This window comes from Stegostoma tigrinum, chromosome 14 (genome assembly GCF_030684315.1).
Source record: "Stegostoma tigrinum isolate sSteTig4 chromosome 14, sSteTig4.hap1, whole genome shotgun sequence".
Lineage (NCBI taxonomy): Eukaryota > Metazoa > Chordata > Chondrichthyes > Orectolobiformes > Stegostomatidae > Stegostoma > Stegostoma tigrinum.
Window position 1 is genome coordinate 61,345,679 of NC_081367.1, and position 25,888 is coordinate 61,371,566.

The 25,888-nt window shown below is 42.0% G+C and overlaps 1 protein-coding gene across 1 annotated transcript; it reads right to left on the reverse strand.

The window, feature by feature from the left end:
- Nucleotides 1-3,805: 3,805 nt before the first annotated feature.
- Nucleotides 3,806-14,337, reverse strand: LOC125457781 (extracellular calcium-sensing receptor-like). The gene is made up of 6 exons (XM_048542376.2): nucleotides 14,210-14,337; nucleotides 13,349-13,640; nucleotides 7,307-8,140; nucleotides 6,962-7,186; nucleotides 4,858-4,969; nucleotides 3,806-4,737 (listed from the first exon to the last, which is right to left on the reverse strand). The coding sequence occupies exons 2-6, from the start codon at nucleotides 13,604-13,606 to the stop codon at nucleotides 3,806-3,808; spliced, it is 2,361 nt and encodes a 786-aa protein (XP_048398333.1). The 5' UTR covers nucleotides 13,607-13,640; nucleotides 14,210-14,337.
- Between the last annotated feature and the right edge of the window lie 11,551 nt (nucleotides 14,338-25,888).

A 25,888-nucleotide genomic window follows, 5' to 3' on the forward strand; every position in this document is an offset into this window, starting at 1 on the left:
TCTGCCTACAAATTTGTTCTTCTATCTCCTGTTGGCTGCTGGGAGCTTATAGTAAACCCCAGACATTCTGATTGCAACCTCCCTGTTCCTGACTGCTACCCGAGTTGCCTTGCTGTATGACCATCCAGGGTGTCCTCCTGCAATACAACTGTTTCAATCTCCTTAAGAAGTCATGCAACTCCCCCATCCCTTTTACATCACCCTCTATCCCGCCTGAAACATTTGTACCCTGGAACATCAATAACCAAAAATGCCTCTGTAATAACAACAACATCATAGCTCCAAGATTAACCCAAGCTCCAATTTCATCTGCCTTACCTGTTCCACTTCTTGCATTGAAACAAATACAACTGAGTTCAACCAAGCCGGTTTGATCAGCAACCACACCCTCCCTGCGCTTACTCTGTGTCTTAACGAGCCTATACTCTAGCTCCCTTTCAGTCAATTCACTTTTGATTCGGTTCCGAGCCCCTTGCCAAGCCAGTTTAAAACCTCCTTAGTGACACAGCAAACCTCCCAGCCGGAATATTTGTGCCCCTCCAACTCAGATGCAGCCTATCCTTCTTGCCCATGTTGCACCTGCCCTAGATGAGATCCCGATAGCCCAGATGTCTGAAATCCTCCCTTACACACATTCTCTTTAGCTATGTGTTGAGCTGTTCTATCTTTCTATTTCTAGCACCTCTGGCACGTCGGAGAGGGAGTAATTCCAAGATTACAACCTTGATGGTTTACCTATGACATTACTGCCAATATATACCACGACCTCTGGTTGTTAACACTCTTCATTCAGAATGTTTTCTGCCCGTTCACAGACATCCTGAATCCTAACACCAGGGAAGTAATTTACCACACTGGAGTCTTTCTTACGTTCAACAGAAACCTCTAACTGTTCCCCTAACTACAGAGTCCCCACTCCCGCTCTTGTGCTCTTTTTTTCCTTCCATTCTTAAGAACAGAGCCAGCTGTGGCACCACCAATCTACCTGCTACTGTTGTTATCTCCTGATAGGTCATCTTCCCCAACAGTATCCCAAATGGTATACATGTTAGAGGGGATCACAGGGAATTCCTGCACAGGATGCCTGCCTCTTCTAACAGTTATCCATCCATCCACCTGCACCTTCTGTGTCACCACATCTCTAAAACTGCTGTCCAAAACTTTCTGCCATCCTCATGCTCCTATGTGCATCCAATTGCTGTATCTTCTTACAGCACAGAAGGAGGCTGCTCCGCCCATTGTGCCTGAAATGATTCTAATACTCGTGCCAATCTCCAGAAGCTTCCCCATATCCTTGAACACTATTTCTATTCAAATAACCACTCGGTGCGGTCTTGACCATGTCAAATTGAACTTTATTCCTCAATTTTTGCAGACAGTACTTTCCATGTTAGTGCTTTCAGTGCAAAAAAAAAGATTTTTCTCACATCACTCTTGCACCTTAGACAGATCACTTACAATCTGATTTATTTTTATTTTCTGATTGGAATTAGTTTTTACCGATCTCATATATCCTGCCTGGTCATGATTTTGAAAACCACGATCAATTCTCCTCTCAGCCTTCTTTTTTTCCGATAAGAACGGTCTTAACTTCTTCAATCTATTGTCGCATCTCAACTTGTAATTCATGGAACCTTCCTTTTCAGTTGCTTCTGCACTCCCTCCACTGCTGTCACACATTTACAATATATTCTTTTTTTACACAGAACTGTGCACAATATTCCTTTTGGGATCCACAAGTGACTTGTTCGAGTTCATCATCATCTCCTTGCCTTTTTACTCCTTGTAATTATGAGTAAATTAAAGAACACGACATATTTTATTAACTATCTTCACCTGTACTGCCACTTTCAGTGATACATGATATGTACACACAGGTACCTTTGCCCTTGCACTCCGGTTGGAATTGTGCCCTCTATATGGTATTGTGTTTGACTGTTCTTCACTTCAAAATCTCCCCCCCACCACTGCATCCCAAAACCAGCCCAGCTCGTCCCTGCCTCCTTGTCCTGTTCTTCCTCTCACCTATCCTCTCCTCCCACCTCAAACCGCACCCCTGTTTCCTTCATACTAACCTCGTCCCGCTCCCTTGACGTGTCCATCCACCCCAGACTGACCTACCCCTCCCCACCTCCCCACCTACACTCACATCTAATGGCTCCATCTCCGCTTCTTTAACTCGTCTGTCTCCTCTCCACCTATCTTCTCCTTGATCCATCTTTGAACCGCCTCCCCCTCTCTCCCTATTTAGTTCAGAACCCTCTCGCCCTCCCCCTTTTCTGATGAAGTTTCGAGTCCCGAAACATTAGATTTGCCAAAATACGGTGTTGGAAATGTCTGATATGTACTTCCCGGGAATGGAGTGAAACTTTATTCTTGTAATAAAGTTTAGTTGCTACAAGTTATCTGTCTACCAACTCTAGCTAAAAATGAGAGGCTTTCACTGCTGCCGAGTAAACTGAGAGCTAAAGACAGACAATGACTACTGCATGGAAGAGGTAAATTTATTTAATGAAAATGCATTATAAGATGTAGAATCATCACTACAGCAAAATTATCACCCCACAGCCCAGTTCCCAAGTTAACATTCCTCCATCCCAGGATTGGCAATCCACAAAGGACTGTTCAACAATCCTCCTGGACCACACACTTCTCCCAAGATAAAACAGGCCTGTAGACATCTCCTCATCCAGGACTGTTGAATTCTTTCACACTCAGTATTCAGTTCAAAGGAACTGAGTGCTTTGGATATGTATGACTCCCAACTAAGCACCTCCACTCCCCTTTAAAGGTATTATGCCTGTTCAAATATTTAATTATATCGTGTTTAATAATGGTTTCTGTAATTTTGCCCATGAGGAACAGCAACACTCCTGATGTCTTTACTTAGATCGAAAAGGACTGATATCCATGGACATATTGCAGATAATGTGCATGAACATTGGAAAAAAATATGTTGAAAACAGCAATGTGTAATCTGTTGATTTCACTTCAGGAAGAATACTATGCGTGCTGTAGGTGATTGTCTGCCAGAAGAACAGCCACTTCGAGAATGGCTTGGTAAATACGGTGCTGAATGTGACAAACTCATAATACAGCAGTATGAATTAAAACATCCTGGTGGGAAAGTGCACATAGATGCATATGTAAAACAAATGGTTCACACTAATTAAATTCACACAACGTGCTTGGGGAAAAGAAAGTTATTAGTGAGTTCCTTTGGAATGTAAAAAGGAAACTAATTCTGAAAGAAAAGCTGTGCATTCAATTTTCCACCATTCTGCCAAAATGGTGAACTCAAAGATTCCAAGACCTGCCCTCTTTCCACCACCAAAATCACCCCTCACTCTCACAATCATCACCACTCTCAAAGTCAACATAGCACAGTGACGACACATTTATGAATGCATTTTGTGAAAGAGTTTTGGGTGATCCATTTTGGACACTTGAATAGGCCAAGTTTTCAAAGGAATTGTTTATTGACAGATAAAACAAGTTTCAAATAGAAATTCCATGCAATGAAGAAATCCAAGCCAAGATGAGGAAACTAAATGTGACCTGGATCTAAACTAAAAAAAAAGAGTCACACCTGATTTTCAATTCTGATTTTTGAAAATTGGGCAAGAGGTATAAAATGGTCAAAATTATCAGCTCGACTTCAAAATTTCAAATTCTGCTAATCATTGTGGATTCGCTGGATTGTGTAGAATGTGTGCAGCAAAAACATTTGGCTTTATGGCTCTCCATAGGGAATTCCCATTCGCTATATTATGACAAAATCATCATTGACTAAAATATCCTGGCCTCATTTATGAACATTTTCAAAACTCTTTTTGGAAGCTACTGAGCCCATTATGCTCCTCTTTGAATTGTTTTCTTTGTTCAGAAGAATAATATAACATTTTGGGGCAAAAATGCAAATAAGTAGACCAAAGCTAGAGGCCAAAATCGCAAATATTTCAACTGCCACAGCGTATTTCCCTGGTGAACTTATGTAAGCTGGAATAAAAGTTATCCAAACTGCACAAAAGATAAGCATACTAAATGTTATGTGTTTAGCTTCATTGAAAGTATCTGGAAGTTGTCGAGCTAGAAAAGCTACCACAAAACACACGCAAGACAGACATCCGATATAACCGAGTACACAATAGAAGGCTAACAAAGATCCGACATTGCATTCAAAGATGATTATTTCATTAGAGTGAACGGTATTTTTCAAAGGATAAGGTGGAAATACAATTAACCAGGCAGTACATATTGCACACTGTACCAGGGTAAGGATGTAAACCATCAGCCGTTGTTGTCTTGGTCCAAACCACTTCATCATATTATTGTTAGGAAACTTTGCTTTGAATGCCATCACCACCACTATTGTTTTACTCAATACACAAGATATGCAAAGAACAAAACTAATACCAAAAGCCACATGGCTGAGCATACAAGACCAAACTGAAGGTTCACCAATGAATGTAATTGAACACAGAAAACAAAGTGTCAGGGCAAAAAGAAGAAGGAAGCTTAACTCAGAGTTATTAGCTTTAACAATTGGAGTGTGTCTATGGGCATAGAATATTGCGAATACACCAAGAGTGTTGCAGGCTCCAAACAACGCCAGTGTCACCAAAATTATTCCCAATGTCTCAAAAAAGGAAAGAAATACTATATCCTTTGGAACACACTGATCCCGTCTCTCATTAGATTTGAATTCCAATGGACACCTTATGCAATGAACGGAATCTAAGAAAAACCAACACAAGACTTTGTCATTATATGAGGAATCTCAACGTCTGAGGAATGCAGACATCAAATTTAAGCAGCAATGCCTTTGCAATGGTGTTTTCTTACCAGTTGTGTTACTAATTTCATTTTGTGCACATGGTATGCAGTCAAAGCAGCAAGCGGGTTGTCCTTTTCTATTTGCTTTCCTTGTTCCTTGATGACAACTTTCAGAGCAAACAGCTTGAGGAACCTGATTATGAATATGAATACAATGGTGGAGAAATATTAGTAATTCCATGTGGCCAATGTATAACATTCACTCTGCAATTCAGCAAGATAAAAGAAACCTATTTCTCTTACCTTTAGTTAGGATTGCCCTGTCAGAAATATATAACCGTTTGTGGCCTCATCATGTCGCAGTTTGAAGCCACTGTAAAGTGCTTGCAATAGATTTGAAGTTGCAGAAACAGGATATTTTCAATGAATTCAGGTTCTGATAATACCACTCATGATGTGTCCTCGGATCTGCTTCATTTATTATTGATAAAAGGAAATCAGGAAACAACCAAATAAAATTGGATGCAAAGTGCACTAACACCGTTTAATGGGTAAAATGAAAACCAAATTCAGAAATATAAATGTTTTTCTTCACTCACTCACAGGATGTGGTGGTTTTTGTTCAGTCCAGCATTTATTACCCATCTCCAGTTGGCCATTCAGAGGTTGCAGGAACTGCAAATGCTGGAGAATGTGAGATAACAAGGTATAGAGCTGGATGAACACAGCAGGCCAAGCAGCGTCAGAGGAGCAGGAAGGCTAACGTTTCAGGCCTAGACCAGAAGGCCTTCCTGCTCCTCTGATGCTGCTTGCCCTGTTGTCTTCATCCAGCTCTGCACCTTACTATTCCAGTTGGTCATTTTGTGCCTTCCCGCAGTTGAAATCCATTTGTTGTAGAGAGGGCCATGGTTGTCACATGTGAGAATCTGAAAATTATTTCCAAATCAATATGGTGAGTGGCTGACCGGGGAACTTTTAGGTGTTGGACCTCGCATGGAATTATTTCCAATGTTTTTCCAAATGGAAGTGAACATGTTAGAAGGTGTTGTCAAAGCAACATTGTTGAATTATTGCAGAGTATCTTGTAGCTGCTGCTACTGAGAAGATGTAGTAGAGGTAGTAAATGTTTGCGAGTGTGATGCCACCTAAGTAGGTCACTTTTTCTGAGATGGTGTGAAGGTTGTTCAGATTTATTGGAACTGCCTCTATCCACGCAAGAGGGAAGATGCTATCATAGTCCAGGCTTGTGCTTGATGGCATGGTTATGCTTTGGAGAGCTGGGAGGTTAGCTAACTAATGCAGTTTTCTGAATATCTGACTTGCTTTAGTAGCCACAGAAATTATATTAGTCTGGTCCAGTTTCTGGTCAATGGTACCCACTGTGATGCTGATGGTGTCGCAGCCAGCGATGTTGATGCTTTTGAATATGAAGGGGAGATGATTAGAATCTCTGCTGTTGGCCATGGCTTGGTTGTTTTGTGTCACCAATATATTTATGGAGTAGTAAGGGAATGGAATGCTTTGCCTGCAACGGTAGTAGATTCGCCAACTTTAGGTACATTTAAGTTGTCATTGGATAAGCATATGGATGTACGTGGAATAGTGCAGGTTAGATGGGCTTGAAATCGGTATGACAGGTTGGCACAACATCGAGGGCAGAAGGGCCTGTACTGTGCTGTAATGTTCTATGGCCAAGACGAATATGACTCATAATATTCCTTTATGCACAACGAACATATCCATTGCTCCCTTAGATTTGCTTTCACATCTATTCAACAACTTTTCCATAGCTTTAGTTTTAATGTTTGTGGCTCATACATTTACGTGTTCATTCAGTAAATTTTAACATGTAGTTAAATTTATAATTCATTTTAAAACCACATTTTCTTGCGAAATTTAATTAAACCAGTTATGTGCAAAGAAAATCTGCTGTTCAAGTGGCTGCAATCAAAATATCTCTCTGGTATTGCACTCAGCATTCATCAAGCTAAACGAGTTTGGAATTATTGAGCAGATATGTTCTGTTTAACGTTGTTTGATTAGTTGCAATTATCCTTCACATCAGGAAATGGGCAGCAGCGGGTAGGACGCGAATTTGATACAGCAACCATCAGTTTACTTTTCCATTGCAGAGAAGAGAAATTGAAATTATAAAAAAAAGACAGTGTGTAAAAATATTACCGACCGTCTGCTCTCCATTCCAAACAATTGCCCCTTCTGTTATTGAAAATTCTTCTCCGGTACGAGCTGATCCATCATAGAGCCCAACATTTACAATGTCAACACCACCGACGGCATTTGGCTGCCAGTTTACAATGTCATATGTAGGGACAGGGTCTCCGTTTTTGTCAAAATAAACCTTTTCGCTGATCTTGGTTATGAAGTTCACTGTTCTCATGTAATACAGTAACTTGAAACAAAAACAAAATATGAAATCGTTTACATTAATTACAAATGTTCAACAGTGAATTTGGCCACATCTGGATTTGAACGTAAATACAGTCATCCACATACGTAAAGTGTTCCTCACCTGCCACGGTTGAAAATTTGAAACATTTGCACAACTGCCATTGGAGAAAGGTCCTTCCCCACGTTTACATGACGCCATATTGTGCAGTGCATGAGCGATAGCATAAGTTGCTTTGTACACATTGTACGTGACTCTGTATTGCAACACATCAGTAAATTCGTTTTGGACATTCTGCAGATTTTCTTTCCCGGTGCATTCCTTAAGCTCTGATTCAGTTTTTCGAGAATCTGTTTTGTTTCCACCAGTTAGAGTGCAGCGGAAACAATGTTCCCAAAACGTTTTCACCAAATGGTTGCCTGGATATAAGGATGGATGAACTTTCATGAGAAATTCCCTCAACCCTGGAATGCTGACTTTGCGAATTGCAACTCCAATTGTACCAGAAGCAATCTTTTTACTTTCCTCTGGAGGAAGAACCAACGCGGAAACCCACGATTCAGTTCCAATCCATTGTATGCCGCTGACATTTTGTCTTAGCATTTCCTTTAGAAGAGTACGCATGTTTGATTCTCCCACAAAGGCAACGACGACTTTTGTCGTGGAAGTTTTTATGGTGTCAATTATTTTCAGTAATTTCTCTCGAGCATGTGTTATATGAAATGACACGGAAAAAGCTATACAAACGCCTAATTGTTGGACTGCCTCTTCGAATGTTTGCATTCCAAAGTTTCCATAATCATTGTCACTCTTAACTGTCCCGATCCAGGTCCATCCGAAATGTTTCACCAGCTGGGCTAATGCTCGAGCCTGATAGTAATCACTCGGTATTGTTCTAAAAAATGATGGATATTCTTTTCTATTGCTCAGGCACGCACAGGTAGAAAAGTAGCTGACCTGTCAAAATTAAAGCAAAAACATTTGCGTTTCAATTATAATTTGTGGCTGTTCATGATATCAAGGCAAAAACGTTAGTGTTTAAGTGCAATGATTCAAAATTGTGTGGTGCTTATAGGGGTGGCTCTTCTTAAACCAGAATACACTACTCATTTAATAATTTCAAATGATGGCTGCCAATCAAATATTTCCTCCCAAGATTTATGCAAACTTAGTTCTTTTTTGATTCGCCGTCTCCGAACTGCAGCCGCACATAATGTCTAATCCCTACAATTTAACTTGAAGAACGTCTTCGAATATTCTTTCATCTGTCTCTCTCTCTCTCTCTGTATCTCCAGGGTTCCTGGTGCTAATTCCTGCTTCATGCAATAAAGTACATAGGGTCCACTGTTGATCTTGTATTTTGTCTCTCCCCGTTGAAGCCAATGGAGTGAATAGAAAAAGCAGGTGTAGGTTATATAAGTAATTCTACAAGACCTACTGTAGAACATTGCTCAAACTTTATATTACTGTTAAAGCAAGCCCTTATTTCGCTAGTACCATTGTTAGCATTATGCCAGACCCACACCCTTACACTCTCCCTGTAACCCTGCATTTGTCAGTACAATCCCAACCAAAATCACACCCCTGAAAGGAATTGGTCAGTTAGCGTGGCCAATCCACCTAATTTGCGTGGGTAGGTTCCTGGGGCTGGGATATTATCGCCATGACAGAAACATGGCAAAGGGAGAGACAGGGCGGGCTGCTTAATGTTCCACGGTACAGGTGCTTCATGCGGGACAGAAGTGGAGGAAAGAGGGGACAGGGAGTTGTATTTTTGTTTAAGATGAATATTACAGCGGTTGTTAGAGATGAAATAGCTTGTTGTTCTACAGATGTTTCGTTACTGTGCTTGGTAACATCCTCAGTGTAGCTTCTGATGAAGCGTCAATGTGATTTCCCGCCTGGTCTTTAAACTCTGGGGCTCGTTGCGATGAATTGCTTCACTTGCGGGTTTCCTCCATCGTGGAATGCCTGTGGGATCCACTTCAATGTGTTTATTCATAACCTGCTTTGTGGCGTGCCATGTTTCCATGAATGATCGTACTTGTCTTTGCCCAGCCTGTCCCAGGATCTTGGTGTTGTCCCAGTCCAAGTGGTGGTCCTCCTTGTCCAGGTGGATGGTGATGAATGAGTATTGGTTGTGTCTTTTTGTAGCCAGTTCATGTTCATGTACTCTTGTCCTTCCTGTTTGTCCCATGTCCTGTTCCTTGTAGTCTCTGGAGGGCATCTTGTAGATTACATTGGTCCTGTCCATGGCTTGGAGTGGGCCTTTAGTTCAGGTGAACACTTGTCGTTGGGTGGATGTGGGCTTGTGTGCCACTCTGATGCCTAGCGGGCGTAGAAGTCTTGTGGTGAGTTCTGACATTTTCCTGATGTAGGGGAGTTTGATGAGTGTGTTGGGGCATGTAAAATCTTTCTGATGCTCTGCCTGTCGGCATCGCCTGACCCAGATCTTTGGCTATCCATTACCCTTGAACACTTGGAAGAGCTATTCCTCTTCCTCTTCAGCCTGGCGTCGTTCCACGTTGCTGCAGTGTGTTGTTGTCCTTATAAATAGTGTTCGCACGCATCTTCATTAGTGTGTGCTGGGATGGTTACTATTGAAATTCAGTACCTGGTCTCTGTGTGTGATTGTTTGGTGTACTTTCATTTGCAGTCCCCCATTTGTCTTGCACTCTACTGTCACATCCAGGAATGGGAGTTGTTTGATCTTCTCCTCGCTGGTGAATTTTAGTCCAGTGAGGGAGTTGTTCATGAGTTTGTGTGTCTCTTCTGTCTTCTTTATAATGATGAAAAAGGTGTCGTCTAAGTAGTGTATCCATCGTTTAAGTTGGATTTGTGGAAGGCCCGTCCTTTCCAGTCATTGCATTACTGCTTCTGCTCTGACTCTGAAGATAGGCGATCCCATGGGTGTCCCATTGATTTGCTCGTATGTTTGGCAGTTGAAGGTGAAGTGGGTGGCCAGGCATATGTCCAGTAGTTTAAGCATGTTGTCCCTAGAGATGGTTTCACTGAAGTCATGTTCTTGTTCAAATAGTGCTGCCATTGTTTCCCTTGCTATTGGTATGCCTATTGATGTGAATGGGGTGGTGACATCAAATGATATCATAGTCTCTTCGTCCTCTATCTTTATGTCTTTTATGGAGTTGAGGAATTCTTGGGCTGAGCTGATGGAGTGGGGTGATTTGTTGACAGGTGCTTGAGTCTTATTTGTCATTCTCTGGCTAATCAGTGCGATGGAGTGCCTAGTAGGAAGACTGTGGGGGACTTCCGGCTTGTGCACTTTAGAAAGACCATAGAATCGGGGTCCCATCGCAACAGACTCCAGAGTTTAAAAACCAAGTGGGAAAACACACTGAAGCATCAGACGCAGCACTGACGATGTTAGCAAACATGGCTATGAAACATCTGCAGAACAACAAACCGGCTCGTCGAGCAAACCAACCTCAACACCCACAACCCAGCTTCAGATCTCCTCCAAAACCTTAGTGTGATGAAATAACTGAAGGATTTTCCGATGAGGCTTTGTGGGTGGAGTGAAGAAATAAGAGGAGGATGGCGACATTATTGGAGGTTCTAAAATAGTCAATGGGAATTAGAGGAACAAATATGCAAGGTGATTGTGGACACTTGCAGGAGAAATCGGATTGTCACAGTCGGGGATTTCAATTTTGCTAATAAAAACCTGGGAACTCCATAGTGTTCAAGGTTTTGGTGGGGTGAAATTTGTTAAATATCTTCCAGAATTTTTCCCAAGCTGTCTGTAGAGGGTCCTACTTGGGAAGGGGAAAAACTGGAACTTTTCTTGGGAAATAAGGCAGGACAGTTGACTGAGGTGACAGTGAAGGAGGACATTGGGATCAGTGACCATAGTTCTTTTATGTTTAAAAAATCGTTATGGAGAAGCACAAAACCGATCCACAGTTCTAAATTGGGGCAAGGCAAATTTTAGTGGAATTGGACAGGAGCTTGTGGGGTTTGACTGGTGTAGTTTGTTTTCCAACAAGTGGGAAGCCTTTTGTAAGTGTGATAACTCGAGTTCAAGATCCATGTGTTCCTCTGAGGGTGAAGGGTAATATTGGCAGGGGTAGGGAACCTTGACAGCAGGAGATAATGAGGCCTCGATCAGAAAAAAAGGAGGAGGTATAGCTCAGGATCAGGCAACTGGGATCAAGGAATCCCTGGTGATATGAAGAGGATGCAAGAGTTTACTGAAGAAGGAAACCAGGAGGGTGAAATGGGGCATGAGACAGCTTTGGCTGAGAAGGTTATGATAAACCCAAACCTGAATTACTGAGAGTCGTGAAGTATGTTAATGTAAACAGTATTAAGAGAGAGAGTTTAGGACCCCTCAAGGACCAAAGTGGGCATGTATGCGTGGAAGTGGAAGTTTTGGGAAGTGGGCTGAGGATCGGTCTATAATTCCTTGGTGTGCCTTTGCAGTGCTTCTTGATTAAGGGCATAACATTCGTTACCCTCCGGCTTCTGCGACCTCGCCCATGGCTAATGATGATGCAAATATATCAGCCAGGACCCCCACAATTTCTTCTCTAGCCTCTTGCAGGTTTCTTTATCATTGAGTCATTGGGTCATACAGTCATAGAGCCAAAGAGTAACATAACATGACAACAGGCCTTTCAGCTGAAATTGGTCCAATCTGATGATGGTTGACATGCAATTAATTCCAGTTCCAGCATTTGGTCCATATCCTTCTAAACTTTTCTCATCCATGTTTTTCTCCAGATGTTCTTTTTGTAAATGTTGCTATTGTATTTGCCTCAACCACATTCTCTGGCAGCCAATTCCACATGGAAACCACTCTCTGTGTGAAAAAATCGGCCTTTGGGTCCTTCTTAAATCTTTCCCCTTTCAACTTATAACAACTGGTTTTCACTCCCTATCCCTGGGGAAAGCACAATATACATTTATTCTGTCTGTGCCTCTCGTGACTTTATACATTTCAAGAAGGGCACCTGTCCTTCTCCTGTGTTCCAAGGAATAAAGTCCTATCCTGGCCAATCTCTCCCTATAACTCAGGCCTACGAGTTCTGTCAATATGCTTGTAAATCTTCTTTGTACACTTTCCAGTTTAACGATGACTTTCCAATAACATGGCACCCAAACTGTACACAATACTCCAAGTGCAACCTCACCAATGATTTTATACAAATGTAACATGATGCCCCATCCTATACACAACACCTTGAGCGATGAAGGCCAGCATGCTAAATATATTTTTCACCACAATGTCCATTGCTTTCAATGAGCAATCTACTTTTGCCTCCAGGTCCCTCTGTTCCATAACATTCTTCAGGACCTTACCATTTCCTGTTTAAATCAAAACATTGGTTTGACTTTCTAAACTGCAACATCTCAGTCTTGCCTGCATTTGCCAATCCTTAAGCCACTTCCTCATCTTATCAAGATTCCTCTGTAATTTTTGATAACGTTGCTCGCTATCAACAGTACCTCCAAACTTTTTATCATCCTCAAACTTACTAATCATGCCTTGTACATTCACATCCAGATCATTTACGAAAGTAACATTTGTGAAAGGTCCCAGCACTGACCCCCATAGCACACCAATAATCACAGGTCTCCAGTCCCAGAAACAACTTTCAATCACGATTCTCTGCTTCCTGCAGGGTTTGCATTGCATTCTTTTGCATTATGTTTATGGTGTGGTTTGCTGCTGGATAGGCTGGATAGATATCACATTCATGTGTTATGTTGCTTCCCTCCAATTTTACTAACACTTAGTTTCAAAAGTTCAAGGAATAGAGATCTGCGTTATCAAATTGCTAATTTTTGAAATCATTTTTGAATGTTTGCTTTCTCATAGTTTATTTCTATTCATCTCAAGTTTCTGAAATGAGGCCTTCGAAGAGACATGCTCAAGGAAGTGGAAAGATAGCCTTGTGATAAAGCTATAGCTATGCTGAGCCAAAGAACAATCAACAGTAATTGTAGTGGACCATCTCACAGTCGCGAATATATATTCAAATGGGCATGTAATTGAAGATTTCAGCCTCTTTTGGATGAACAACACAGGTTCCGAATTTTTCTTCGGTAACGGATGAAATGATACAAGTAACATCATATCGTATACCGTTGATACAAGCTTATTCACATTACATAACAGAGTTATTAAAAGCCATTTCTTACCATAGGAATTTTGAAGGCACCAATGGAAGGTGCTATTGCTAAAGACCTCGTGGATCCAGAATCAGCAACAATCGCCGAAACAATGGAGGAGCTTTGGCAGTTATCAGGGGATGCGCTTTCCTCGGGTTTGTTCAGAAATGCCATAGTTGCTTTTAGCGATAATTGGGTCAACTTGCAAGAATCGTATAGGCGGTATCCCAATGTGACACCGGGAAGGAGGGCTGTATCATTATTTATTTCCTCAATTGCAAAAATCATTGCCAGTGCAAAACGGAAAGCTCTGAACTGAAAGCTGCAGATAAAGCGAAAAAACACAATTGAAAACAAAACGCAAAAGACAACAATGACATTTCTATCCGAGGGGGCCTCCACTTAGGTATTAATAACTATACTCTCTAAATTGGAATTTAATTGTTCGATGCTCTAACACAAATCCTTGAGCACAAAATTTTAACTGACGTGAAAAAAAACCTGACAGTATGCGGAATTTAAAATGAAACATGAAGGCGATCACTGACCTTCCCTCCTGTGCTCAACAGAAGTATTTCGAATAAGAGCCAGAATACTCTCGTAATGCCTCAACCAGCAATTATCTCTCATCCCAAAATCCTAAAAGAGGTTTTAGAGTGTATGGCACGGGACTAATTGGGGATCCTGTGGCGCACATGTTGCTGTCTTACTATGTTACAACATTAAACAAATTGCAAAAGTACCTGCAATTTTATGAAGCAATTTGGGGCAATTTTGCAAAAGCAAAGTGATGGATTTTTTTTACCCTAAATTCGAAAATTAATTCAGAATTTGATCACATAAACCTTGAAGCAGCTTGAGGGAAAATGTGTTCCAAATTACTGAACTAACCTGAGGCATTTTGCCGGCTCCGGAAGACTGCTAAACGAGAGATGGCGTTGCTCAACGTGGTAAGAATGCACCCCAAAAATTCCACCCAATATAATGTCTCCATCCTTCTCCAAGCCCAGTAAATCAAACCTACCCCAACGTTGGCAAGCCTGCTCATTACTCGACCATGCCAAGGCAACTGCAGAATTCACACCTAAAATAAACCAATAATGCATCTTTAATAGGGTAAGTTATTGTCCTCAGCTTACAGAAGAATGACTGATTTTTCATAAACTCGAGCTCTTTCAGGGAAAAACGTCCTAATGGGAACCAAATAAATTTCAATCTCTTTTGAACATCAACAAATGACTTGGCTAGTCCCTTGAGGAAACACATCACCACTTCAGTCGACATGAGACTTATGAAGGAAATAATTGCAAACGAAGTCACCTGTGTACCTTCAATCCAATTGGGTCTGCAATTGCGGTTCGCACTGCTGCCAGGGACTTGGGTTCAAATCCTGCCTCCGGCACACATTTCCCGTTTGTGTGAGTTTCCTCTTTGCGCTCCAGTTTCCTGCCACTATCAAAGATGTGCAAATCGATGGACCCTCAGAACCCTGAAATGATTTTGAAGTGGGATTTAGGACCACAGAATCAGAAGTACAGCACCTGAATTTACTAGCAACAGGAAGACTATCAGCATTTCCCTTCTGCAGAGTAATGTTAATTCTAGTCAAATCATTGTTCATTGTAAATCATGCAAACTCAAAAATTTGCCAAAGGCTGTCACTTCTGAAACTGTAAAGTGGTCGCCCTATTTCAAATTATTTAGAAGGAAAAATATCTCAAACCATCTGCAGCAACAAAAGCATAAATTACTGGAAACCTCAGCGGGTCTGGAAGAATCTTTGGGCAGAAATCAGAGTTAAAGTTTCATGTCAAGTGCCCCTTCATCAGATGCTGCCAGACCTGCTGATCTTTTCCAGCTGTTTCTGCATTTTGTTTTATTTACAACATTTATATTTCTTTCGGTTTTTAGCCAACATCTGCACAGGAGATGAAGAAACTTGTTAAATGCTGCTGCTATGCAGTGTCTTTGTGAGTATTGTGTTTCACTAACAGTATTGATCCTTCAGCCCCAAAATATTTATTTTGTTTGAATGTCAGAGCCCATTGATCACTATACGAAGTAATTTGATTGTAAGGCAGCAATTGCTGAACCGTCCCGACAAATTTCAGATCTTTATTTGAGCTGATAAAGCGCTCACTTTTATTTTGCCATCATCCTGTTCAGAGATGTTATCTCAGAGCATGTGGGATTAGATATCAGGCACCCTGGTTCAGAAACAGTAACACTTCAACACACAAGGCCTACTGGAAAATGCAGGGTGCTGCTTGCTGATGCATTATCTAATGAAATGCAGGGATGACATGAAAAAAAATCATATTCGAGGATTGAGATAACAAGGTGTAGAGCTGGATGAACACAGCAGGCCAGACAGCATCAGAGGAGCAGGAAAGCAGACGTTTCGAGCCTGGTCCGTTCTTCAGAAAATGAAGAAGGGTCCAGACGTGAAATGTCAGCTTTCCTGCTCCTCTGATGCTACCTAGCCTGCTGTGCTCATGTAGCCCTACACTTTGTTACCTCAGATTCTCCAGCATCAGCGGATCCTACTATCTCTGAGGGGATATTAAACCATTGAACCCTTTCAATTTGCACATTCATAGCTCCCATTGTGGTGACAATGCACAGTGAGTCAGAGTTGATAGTTCAACCGATCAACGTCGCAGAAAGGAAACGTGTGGATGCTGAAGTGTCCATACATCTGCTGTCTTTGTCCTGCTAGAGAGTGGGTTGTTGGCGAGTGAGCAGTGGTGCTATTGTGCTTCTTGTCGAGTGTGTTACATGTTGCTCTTGTGCACCAGTGATCAAGGAAGTGCATCCTGAATGTGATTGGTAGAATGTTAATAAAGAGTGGTGCTGATATATGGTCATTGCTGAGTGGATGAGAAATCATACGGGATGTCGCATTATATTTCGCTGTTAACCAAATTATTGTTGCTTAAAAAACAAAGAGGTCTGAAGTCTTCGCTGCTTCCAATCCATGACAATGCATTGCAACTCTCTTCAAACTTGTAAAAATTGACTTCAGCTGCCAGAAATTATCCCCAAACAGTTTCAGCTCTATTGTTATCAATTGATATCAGACAAACTGCTTCCTCCTGGCTTGTAGCAAAACGTTTGAATGTTGCTGGAAATGCAATCATCCAGGAAAGTGGAGAATATGACACGACACTCCCGATTTGTGAATTGTAGACCGTGGACAGTTGTTGTTTAAAGGAAATAAGCTACTTACAAAGGAATTACAAGCTTCTTACCTGCTTGTGCTTCCATGTATCTGGAAAGTGTGGCTCATTTTCATCTCTGGTCAATGGTATGCTTCAGGCTCTTTCTTGCCAAACAGAGACTTAACAATGGTAAAACCATTGGCTGTCAAAGAGAACTGATTGGGTTGTGTTTGCTGGTATTGTCTGTGGTCTTGGACTTATCTGGCATTAATATTACTTAACATAGAACACAGAACATAGAACATTACAGCACAGTACAGGTCCTTCGGCCCTCGATGTTGTGCCGACCTGTCATACCGATCTCAAGCCCATCTAACCTACACTATTCCACGTACGTCCATATGCTTGTCCAATGACGACTTAAACGTACCTAAAGTTGGCGATTCTACTACCGTTGCAGGCAAAGCGTTCCACTCCCTAACTACTCTCTGAGTAAAGAAACCACCTCTGACATCTGTCCTATATCTTTCACCCCTCAATTTAAAGTTATGCCTCCTCGTGCTCGCCATCACCATCCTAGGAAAAAGGCTCTCCCTATCCACCCTATCTAACCCTCTGATTATTTTATATGTTTCAATTAAGTCACCTCTCAGCCTTCTTCTCTCTAATGAAAACAGCCTCAAGTCCCTCAGCCTTTCCTCGTAAGACCTTCCCTCCATACCAGACAACATCCTCGTAAATCTCCTCTGCACCCTTTTCAAAGCTTCCACATCCTTCTTATAATGTGGTGACCAGAACTGGACACAATACTCCAAGTGCGGCTGCACCAGAGTTTTGTACAGCTTCGCCATAACCTCTTGGTTCCGGAACTCGATCCCTCTATTAATAAAAGCTAAAATACTGTACCCCTTCTTAACTTGCAATTTATCAGCGTACACATTCGTGTTGTCCAGTACTTGCTGCATTTTTCAGTGCCTGACAAACTGCAGATCGCGCTTTGCATTATGCAATTAGCAGAGGACATTCCAACTTCTAATGGACAGATGGTAAATGATACAGTAGGTGAAGGTGATTGAGCCTAGGACACCACTCGATGCGATTCCTGCCCTGACCTCTGTACATTGAGATGATTGAAATCCAACATCACAATCATTTTCCTTTGTGTCACATAATATTTCAACAAAGTAGATCTTCCCACATAATTCACACAGATTGTAACAACTTAGAGCTCCTTAATGCCTCACGTGGGCATTTGCCGCATTGATACAACGGACAGTCACTTTCATCTCACTTCTGGAGTTCAAGACTCTTGTCCATAATTGGATCAGTGTTTTAATGGCGTCTGGAGCTGAACGGCTCCGGTAAATTTCCCGGAGACCCCATGAGGAGATAATTGCTGTGTAAATTCCAGTTGATGACTCTATCAACAACAAATGTAATCCCTTTGCCGATGATAAAGACATTGCATAGTTTGAGTAAACTTGCAAATTACCTGTCTTTCTCATTGTTCTGCTGATTGATTCCATCATTGTGGATTGGAATGCTAGGGAAGTTCTCCCCAATAACATTTGCATAATTATCCACTAGTTAGTTGGCAACACTGACTATCTCATATCATCCACTGTATGTGGCTCACTTTGATATTTCCATCACATATGACATCTGCTGTTTGGCATGCAAGTTTGTAGGTTGGAACTTGATTTTTAGATATACCTGGTTACTGCTTCTGACTTTACTTCTTACATTCTTCCTAAAATATGGTTGATGCCTGGCTTGTTTTCCGTAGTAAACTGGAGAATGCCAGGCCATAAGTTCACAAATTGATAGTTCATTACAGACCCAGACTGTACTCGAAACATTAACTCTGTTTCCCTCAATCAGGTGCTACCAGACACGTTGAGTTTCTCCTGCACTTTTGATGTTTAATTCACAAGTTCATTATCTGCAGTATCTACTTTTTATTGAGTCCTCAACTTCGTTATATTTTTAGGCAGAAATTTATGCACTTAAGAAGAATAACTGTATGTTATTTAAGCAAAGTTTTAAGGAAAAGTCAGGGCACTATTGACCAGTGAGCTACATCAGCACGGGTGGCGGGCAACTTGTTGGAGGGGTTCTAAGGGAAAGGATTACCACAGATTTGAAAGTGCTGGGACTAATTATTTACAGTTAGCATGGCTTTGTGTGTGGGAAACGTGTCTCACTAACTTGTTTTAAGTTTTTTAAGGAAGTAAAGAAGTGACAAAAAGAATTGATGAAATCAAAGCAGTTAAATTTACCTCTAAAAACTTAAGTAAGATTTTCCACAAGGTCATGCAAGGCACACTGTTAAATAAGGTTATATAACATGGAATAAGGGGAATTAAACATATGTATACAAACGTGGATAGAATTTAGAAGAAAGATCACGGTAGTGGTGTGTTGCTTTTCAAAACGGAACTCTGTGACGATGGGGATATTGCAGTAATCTGTGCCAGGTCTATTGCTTTCTGTCATCGATATAATTGATTTGGATTTGAATATTGGTGGCATGGTTAGTAAGTTTGCAGATGACTCCAGAATTAGCATTATAGTGGACAGCAATGAACAAGAATAGACAGGATACAATGGGAGCTTGGGTTGAGGAGTGACAGCTGGAGTTTAATCTTGATAAATATGAGTTGCTACGTATTGGTAAGGACTCATATGCTCATGTGGAAGTTCCTGGGGAATGTTGACCAACATGTGTAGCTTGAAATGCAAGTTCACCTTTCCTTGAAATTGGAGGCACAGGGAGACAGAATGGGGAATAAAACATTTTATATATTTGCCTTAATTAGTGAGTGCATTGAGGATAGGAGTTAGGAAATCATGTTTCGGCTGCACAGGACATTGGTTAGGCAAATTGTGGAATAATGTGTCCACTTCTGGTTTACTTGCTGTCAGATGGATGTTGCGAATCTGGAAAGTGTTCAGAAAAGATTTACAAACATGTTTCCAGGGTTTCAGGGTTGAGCCACACGGAAAGGCTGACCAGACAAGACCTATTTTCTCAAGGGCATGGGAGGCTTGCATTGACCTTATGGATGTTCATGAAACCATAAGGAGCATGGATTGGGTGAAAAGCCAAGGTATTTTCCCCAGGTAAGGAGGTCCAAAACCACAGGAATTAGGGGGTTTAATGTGAAAGGGGAAAGATTTAAAAGGAGCCGAAGGGACAAGGCTTTCATACAGAAGATGGTGGATGTATGGCTTAGTCTACCAGAAGAAGTGTTGGAGGCTGGTACCTTTACAATATTGAAAAGGCACCTGGATGGATAAATGAATGGGAAGAATTTGGAGGGATATTGGCCAAATACTGGCAAATGGGACTTTATTAATTTATGGTATCTGATTGGCTTTGATGAGTTGGACTGAAGAATCTATTTCCATGTAGTAAGTCTCCACAACTGGATTCGAAATTTTAAAAAAGGTGACGTTAAACTCTGTAATTGCAATTGAATTAAGAACTTATTATCTGAAATAAATACAATCTAGGATTATTAAAACAAATCCAAATATTGCGCCCTTACATTTTTATTATTTTCTCACATGCCTTTCCAAATGATTGTAATAATGCTAGATGGCAATGAAAATTCTAAATTAAATCAAAACCTTCAACACTTAGAGCAAAATAAAAATAAGAGGGTTGTGCTGGCAAATTCTTGGAGCTATCAAACTCCGCTGTCAAGCTCTTTAATGTTTAGTATAACACAAATGTTTGTTCAAATTTGAAACAAAATTTTGTTTTGCAATGAACACATTGCACAATTATACTCAAACATTTTCTCTTACTTAATGCAATGTAGATTTCAGACGAATGGTCTGAGGTAATGTGTTCAAGTTCCACCACAGCAGTTGGTGACATTTGAGTTCAAATTAAAAATAAAATCTGGAATTTAATGCCAGTCTCATGTTTACTGTTAAACATTGCTGACCGTTATAAATACTCAGCCAGTCCATTAATATTCTTTAAGGAGGGAAATCCACCACCTTTATCCTTTATAACTATCATGCAACTGCAGGTCCACCGGATACTGAAACAAACTTACTGTGCAAGATGATCTCACAAGGCAGTACGGATTGACAACAAATGCTGGCCGGGAATGTCCATACGCCGAGTTCAAATGAAATAAGAATTTCAAGATCGTAAGCTAGATGGTTAGGGCTGTGATATGATGAAACTTTGTCACTCAGAGTTGATAGAATTGGGAATTCTCTGTCTGGGAAAGTAAGGAGGCAGATTCCTGAAAACCTGGAAAATTTGGAAGTAATGACTTTAGAACATTACAGAGATGGAACTGGAGAAGGGAGTTCCTGGCTGGATAGTCTTAGAGTCAGTAGAAATATGATGGGTGTAATGGTCTCCCGCAGTGCTGTAAAAGCCTATCACTCTCTGAATCGACAATTGTACCATAGTAACGCTCAGTGAATGCAAACGCAAATTACAAACTTAGGGGATATATTTACCAGTATTTGACACAGTAAGGTGCTCCTTTAGATGACAATGCAATAGAGAGTGTTTTCTTCAAAAGGGACAATGTCAAGTTCGTTTTCGGAGACCCTCACGGACTTGCTGCAAAAACAAGACACTGACCTGTTTAGAAAAACACAAATCCTTTTATTACCAAGCAAGTACAATCTGTGGAGAATCACTGTACTCAAACCAGCACAGAGTGCAGAGTCTCGCAAGTAATTCTTCCCGAACAGTGAACAGTCCTCGCTTTTTATGCTTTACAAAAGACATGATACATAAAACGATTTCACAATTTACAATGGCATGATACATAAAACAATTACTACAACAGACAAAAAACATGATACCAAGCAATTATTACATCAACAACGTAAAATACTAGGATATAGTATCAATTGCTAGTGAAATAGCTGCTAATGGCAGGAGGCGATTTCGAGTTGTTGTCCAGGACAGATTGTGATTTCAAGTTCCCAATATGTATGGCTAGAACAAAGTCAGTGCCCTGGCCCTTTTGCCAGTGACAGAATTTACATGCTTCAGAGGTTTCACACCTAACCCTATTTGAAGCAGTTTGATTCTAATTTTAATTCAGTCAGGAAGCTTAAGACAGTGTCTGCATACCGATGTGCGAGAAGAAAAGGAGTTAAAAAAGCTTTACACTGAATTCCTAGCTGGGCAGGAAGCTTCAGGGCAGTGCCTGCTTATCTCTGTATAGGTAGATACGAGTTTACTTCTATAAATTAAAGTCTCTGTATTGGAATCAAATGCAGATAAAATACTTTAATTTATAGAAGTATATAAATCAATGGGATGTTATCACATCAACATCTCATTCCCTCCTTTTATCATTTCATGATAACTTATAACGGGGCTCAGAAAGGAGCTGCCAGCCTGTCAAACACAAATCTGCAGCAAGGGTTCAGGCATGCCATAAATGTACAGCAGGTAGCTATGACAACCACTAGAACAACTAACCCATGCAGCAAATATGAGCCCCAAGTACCGCCCATAAACCATCCAAACAAATCCTCTCCAGGCCGGGATCCCTCACTGTACTCTTCCAACTGCCCCTGTATGGCTTGAAGGACCTGGGTAGTGTTATAGGACTCGTTGGTGACGTGGGTAATGCATTTGTTCCCTATAATAATGCATACTCCTCCTTGCTGAGCCAGCTGATATTCCACTGCATACCGGGTTTGGTGAGCATCGATCCAAAGTTCAGCCAATTCTTGGTTGACCGCCTCCAATGCCGCCATTGTGCTGTTTCCCAGGGCGATGAGTCCACATACAAGGTAATTTCGAACTTTCTTTTGTGGCCACCACCCCAGGGGAGCCTCCCAAGCTGACAGTTCCCAGGAAGCCGTATCCCAAAGAAGAGTCCAAGGCAACTGGGTTCTGCCATGCAGCGCAAAACTCCCGGCTCAGGTAGCATGTGACAATTTGCCATTGAATTCGTGCTTGTCGGGGACAAGGGACCGTGAGGGGCCCAATGGTCCCAACAGCAAACAGCACGGGCAGAGTTGGAGTGGCATCAGTGAAGGTCCCGTTAAGGAGGAAAATAAATCCCTTTTTTGCCCAGTAGCAGGTAACAGACTCACGTATTTCTTGATAGCTATGCCAGGAGGACTGACTCTTATACAGATGGAAATTTGCGCAGTTAAATGGAAATGACCCATCGTCTGTTTTTACATGAGTGCCATTGCAATCCCCACAAGCCCACTGTATGCCCGGGGTCACAGTTATGGGCTTAGATTCTAAGCAGGTGCAGTTCAACAATCCGCCTCTAGTGGTGTAATTTCTCTTTACGTACCGATGGGGCCAGGAAACATTTTGGGGGTGATTTTTGACTATAGCAGGCACACAACAAGTCCCAGTTCCATTGAAGCAAAACGGATAGGTGTTGGGACCTGTGCAGTTATCCCCTTTCTTTCCATGCCCAGGTCTAGTGTCCCCACAACCAGAGAGGCCACTAACTATCAGTTTCTCACATGTACCCTGCACACCCCTCGTCCAAGCTCCCCCCTCCCCTCGGCAAGGCTTACCGGAATACTCTATTTCATAAAGCTGACTAGGGTTCAAGGCAGGTGTCGCCACAAATAACGCTTCTACGGACCGTGCTAATGGGTAACATGCTGTCTGATTACCATGCAGCCGGATGTGTATTCTATAAAACAGACTGTCCTGCTGGCAGTGCATGGGCAGAGTAACACTCAGCCCAATAGTTAACTGCACGCCGATGAGGAAATCCATCGTTTACAGTCACTTAAGTGGATCCAGCGATTCTGTCCTTTAACTTTAAGAGCTGTCGGAGTCTGAAGAAGCACTTGGTACGGTTCTTTCCACCTTGGTCCAAGCTTGGGGCGACCCCAGTCCCGGACAAGTACAAAATCTTCAATCTGCAGCCACGAAGATCGATCCTGAATCTCGAGGTCTTGTTCCAGTCTCTGCGGAGGCGGTCCGAAGGCGCACTTCACCTGCGAATCGAGAAACTTTAGAGATGATGTTAGTTGTCGGAAGTACCTTTGCATTTCTTCTACCATCACATTTAGGTCAATTTGGGTGGGTGGGCTGGTATTGGCATTCCATGGTGTTCTGCTGGGTCGGCCATAGACTTATTTCCGCTGCTGAGAGCCCAGTAGTAAAATGGGGTGAAATTCGCTTGTGATTAAAGGCTAGTGGCAAAACCCTTAACCAATTAAGGCAGGTTTCTGAAGTTAACTTGGTCAGTTTAGTTTTAAGTGTTCCATTAGCTCTCTCCACTATCCCTGCTGCCCGAGGGTGGTAGGCACAGTGGAATTGTTGTTGGATGTGTAATGTATCACACAGATCCTTATTAATTTTCCCCACAAAGTGAGGGCCGTTGTCCGAACTAATTTGTTGCAGTACTCCAAACCTTGGTATTATTTCGATTAATTACACGGCTCCCATCAATTCGTACTTCCTTGTTTCCCCTGCCTGCCACCCTCACCTCCGTTCTGTCAAACTGATTCCATCTGGGATAGCATCAGGCAGAATTACACTTGGCATGAAATGATGGCGTGGACTTCATTAAAACAAGAGTTTGTGATCTCAGGCCAGGCAGCTCAGCTCCCTGGCATCTGATCGTTACATGTAGTAACTTCCAACCTCATTAGTCCAACGTTCGCCAGGCTGCAGAGCTGAACTCTGACCCTCTGCACTCCTAATTTTCCCCAGAAAATCTCGCATTTTCTAGCTGAGAATCCACCTCATAACGGAGTGCTTCTTTAGAGCCAGACAGCAGCAGGTAAATGCGGAGCTAGGGTACAGGGGCACTTAGAAGCTGGAACTAAACTGCAGCGATAACAAGGAAGCAGCAACAGTGTGATTTTACTGCCTCGAGCCAGTTGACCATAAAGGGGCCACCTGTTCAGACCTCACCCAGCAAGCTAGGCTTCAGATAATCCATCTACCTGGAATAGGGACAGACCAATTAAAGGAACTAGGGACTAGCTGAGGGTGCAGTGTGGAAATGAGGCAGTTTGAGGTGGTGTATAAATAGGTGACTACATACCAAAGCACAGCTCAGTGGTTAGAACTACTGCCTCACAGCCCTGGGGATGTGTGTTCAATTCTACCCTTGAGTGACTGTCTGTGTGGAGTTTGTACGTTCTCCCTGTGTTCGTTTGGGATTTCCGCCGGGTGTTATGGTTTCCTCTCACAGTCCAAAGATGTGCAGGTTGGGATGGATTGGCCGTGCTGGATTGCCCCGCAGTGCCCGGGGATGTGTAGGCTAGGTGGATTAGCCAAGATTGGTGTGGGGATGTGGTAGGTCCATGTGGGATGCGCTCCGGAGGCTTGGTGTAGACTCGATGGGCTGAATGGCCACTATCTTTGCAGTGTCAGGGTTCTATGACAAATTGGGAAACTGCCAGGAAGTTCTTTGTCCTGCTAAAATCTGAGATAATCTTGATCCCTTTAGTGTATTGAAATCTCAGTCTTGAATGCGCTCAGTGTGAGGGGAGGCACAGTGGATTCCATAGATTCTGAGTCATCTGAGTGCTGTCATTTCCTTTTCTCTTCATCCCAACTCCTTTTACTGAGACTGTCAACAGTACTGTCTCCCACCACGCTCCCCCCCCCAACCCCTTGACTGTCAAGCCGTTGGAAATAGTCTTTCAGTGTTTTACCTTTGCACCAAGCCCTCTATGAGTTATTGTATGCCCCTTCAGGCTGTGCCTGCCTTCCTCTGCTCTTTAGCATTGCCCTGCAGCTGCTTAAGCTGTTCCAACCAGATGATTTTGCCTTCTTGATAAAAATCAGCCCCAAATTGAGGCACCCCAGTGTATCACCAGCCTGGGGTAGAGCTTGTATCTCGTGCTGAAAAGTTTCTGGATATGAAACTAACAGTGCGCAATGGCGGTCTGATTCTAGTTATAAAACAGAATCTAGTTTCCTGTCTTCCCTCCAGTTCAGCTATTGTTTTCAAAATGATTTGGTTGCCAGTCATAGGAAATGGCCTTGAAAATGATTTACTTCAACTGTGTAACCCATTAACTTTACAAATGCTGAGCTGGATTTTGGGAGAATGTGGTTACATTCATTCAATCACCATTCCCCGCTTTTCTCCCTCAAAGGCAATGGATCTTTTTGGCTGCTCTCCAACATCTCATTGAAATGGCCATTCTGCATGTTTGAAAGATCAGATGTGAGCATGGACAGCATCAAGAAAGATAATATTCTGGGCCTCAGACATCGAGAAGCAATAAAGGAGGAGAAACTGGCAAATGGCAATAGGGTTTGGAGAGAAAATTTGGTGATTGTTTTTAATATAGAACATTATAGAACCCACGTGCTAAAAATTTCAGAACAAAGACAGATTGTACCAGCGAAGGTTGCATTCCCTGGAATTTAGAAGATAAATATTGGTTTATTCACTCCTTCAATGAATGTGGG

Excerpts from the sequence above, each read along its gene's own strand:
- LOC125457781 (XM_048542376.2), bottom strand. The coding sequence starts at position 13,606 with ATGATTTTTGCAATTGAGGAAATAAATAATGATACAGCCCTCCTTCCC. Across the intron at positions 7,187-7,306 it reads CAAATTTTCAACCGTGGCAG|TTACTGTATTACATGAGAAC; the intron begins GTGAGGAACACT and ends TTTTGTTTCAAG. Across the intron at positions 4,738-4,857 it reads ATGTGCACAAAATGAAATTA|ATTCCGTTCATTGCATAAGG; the intron begins GTAACACAACTG and ends GGTTTTTCTTAG.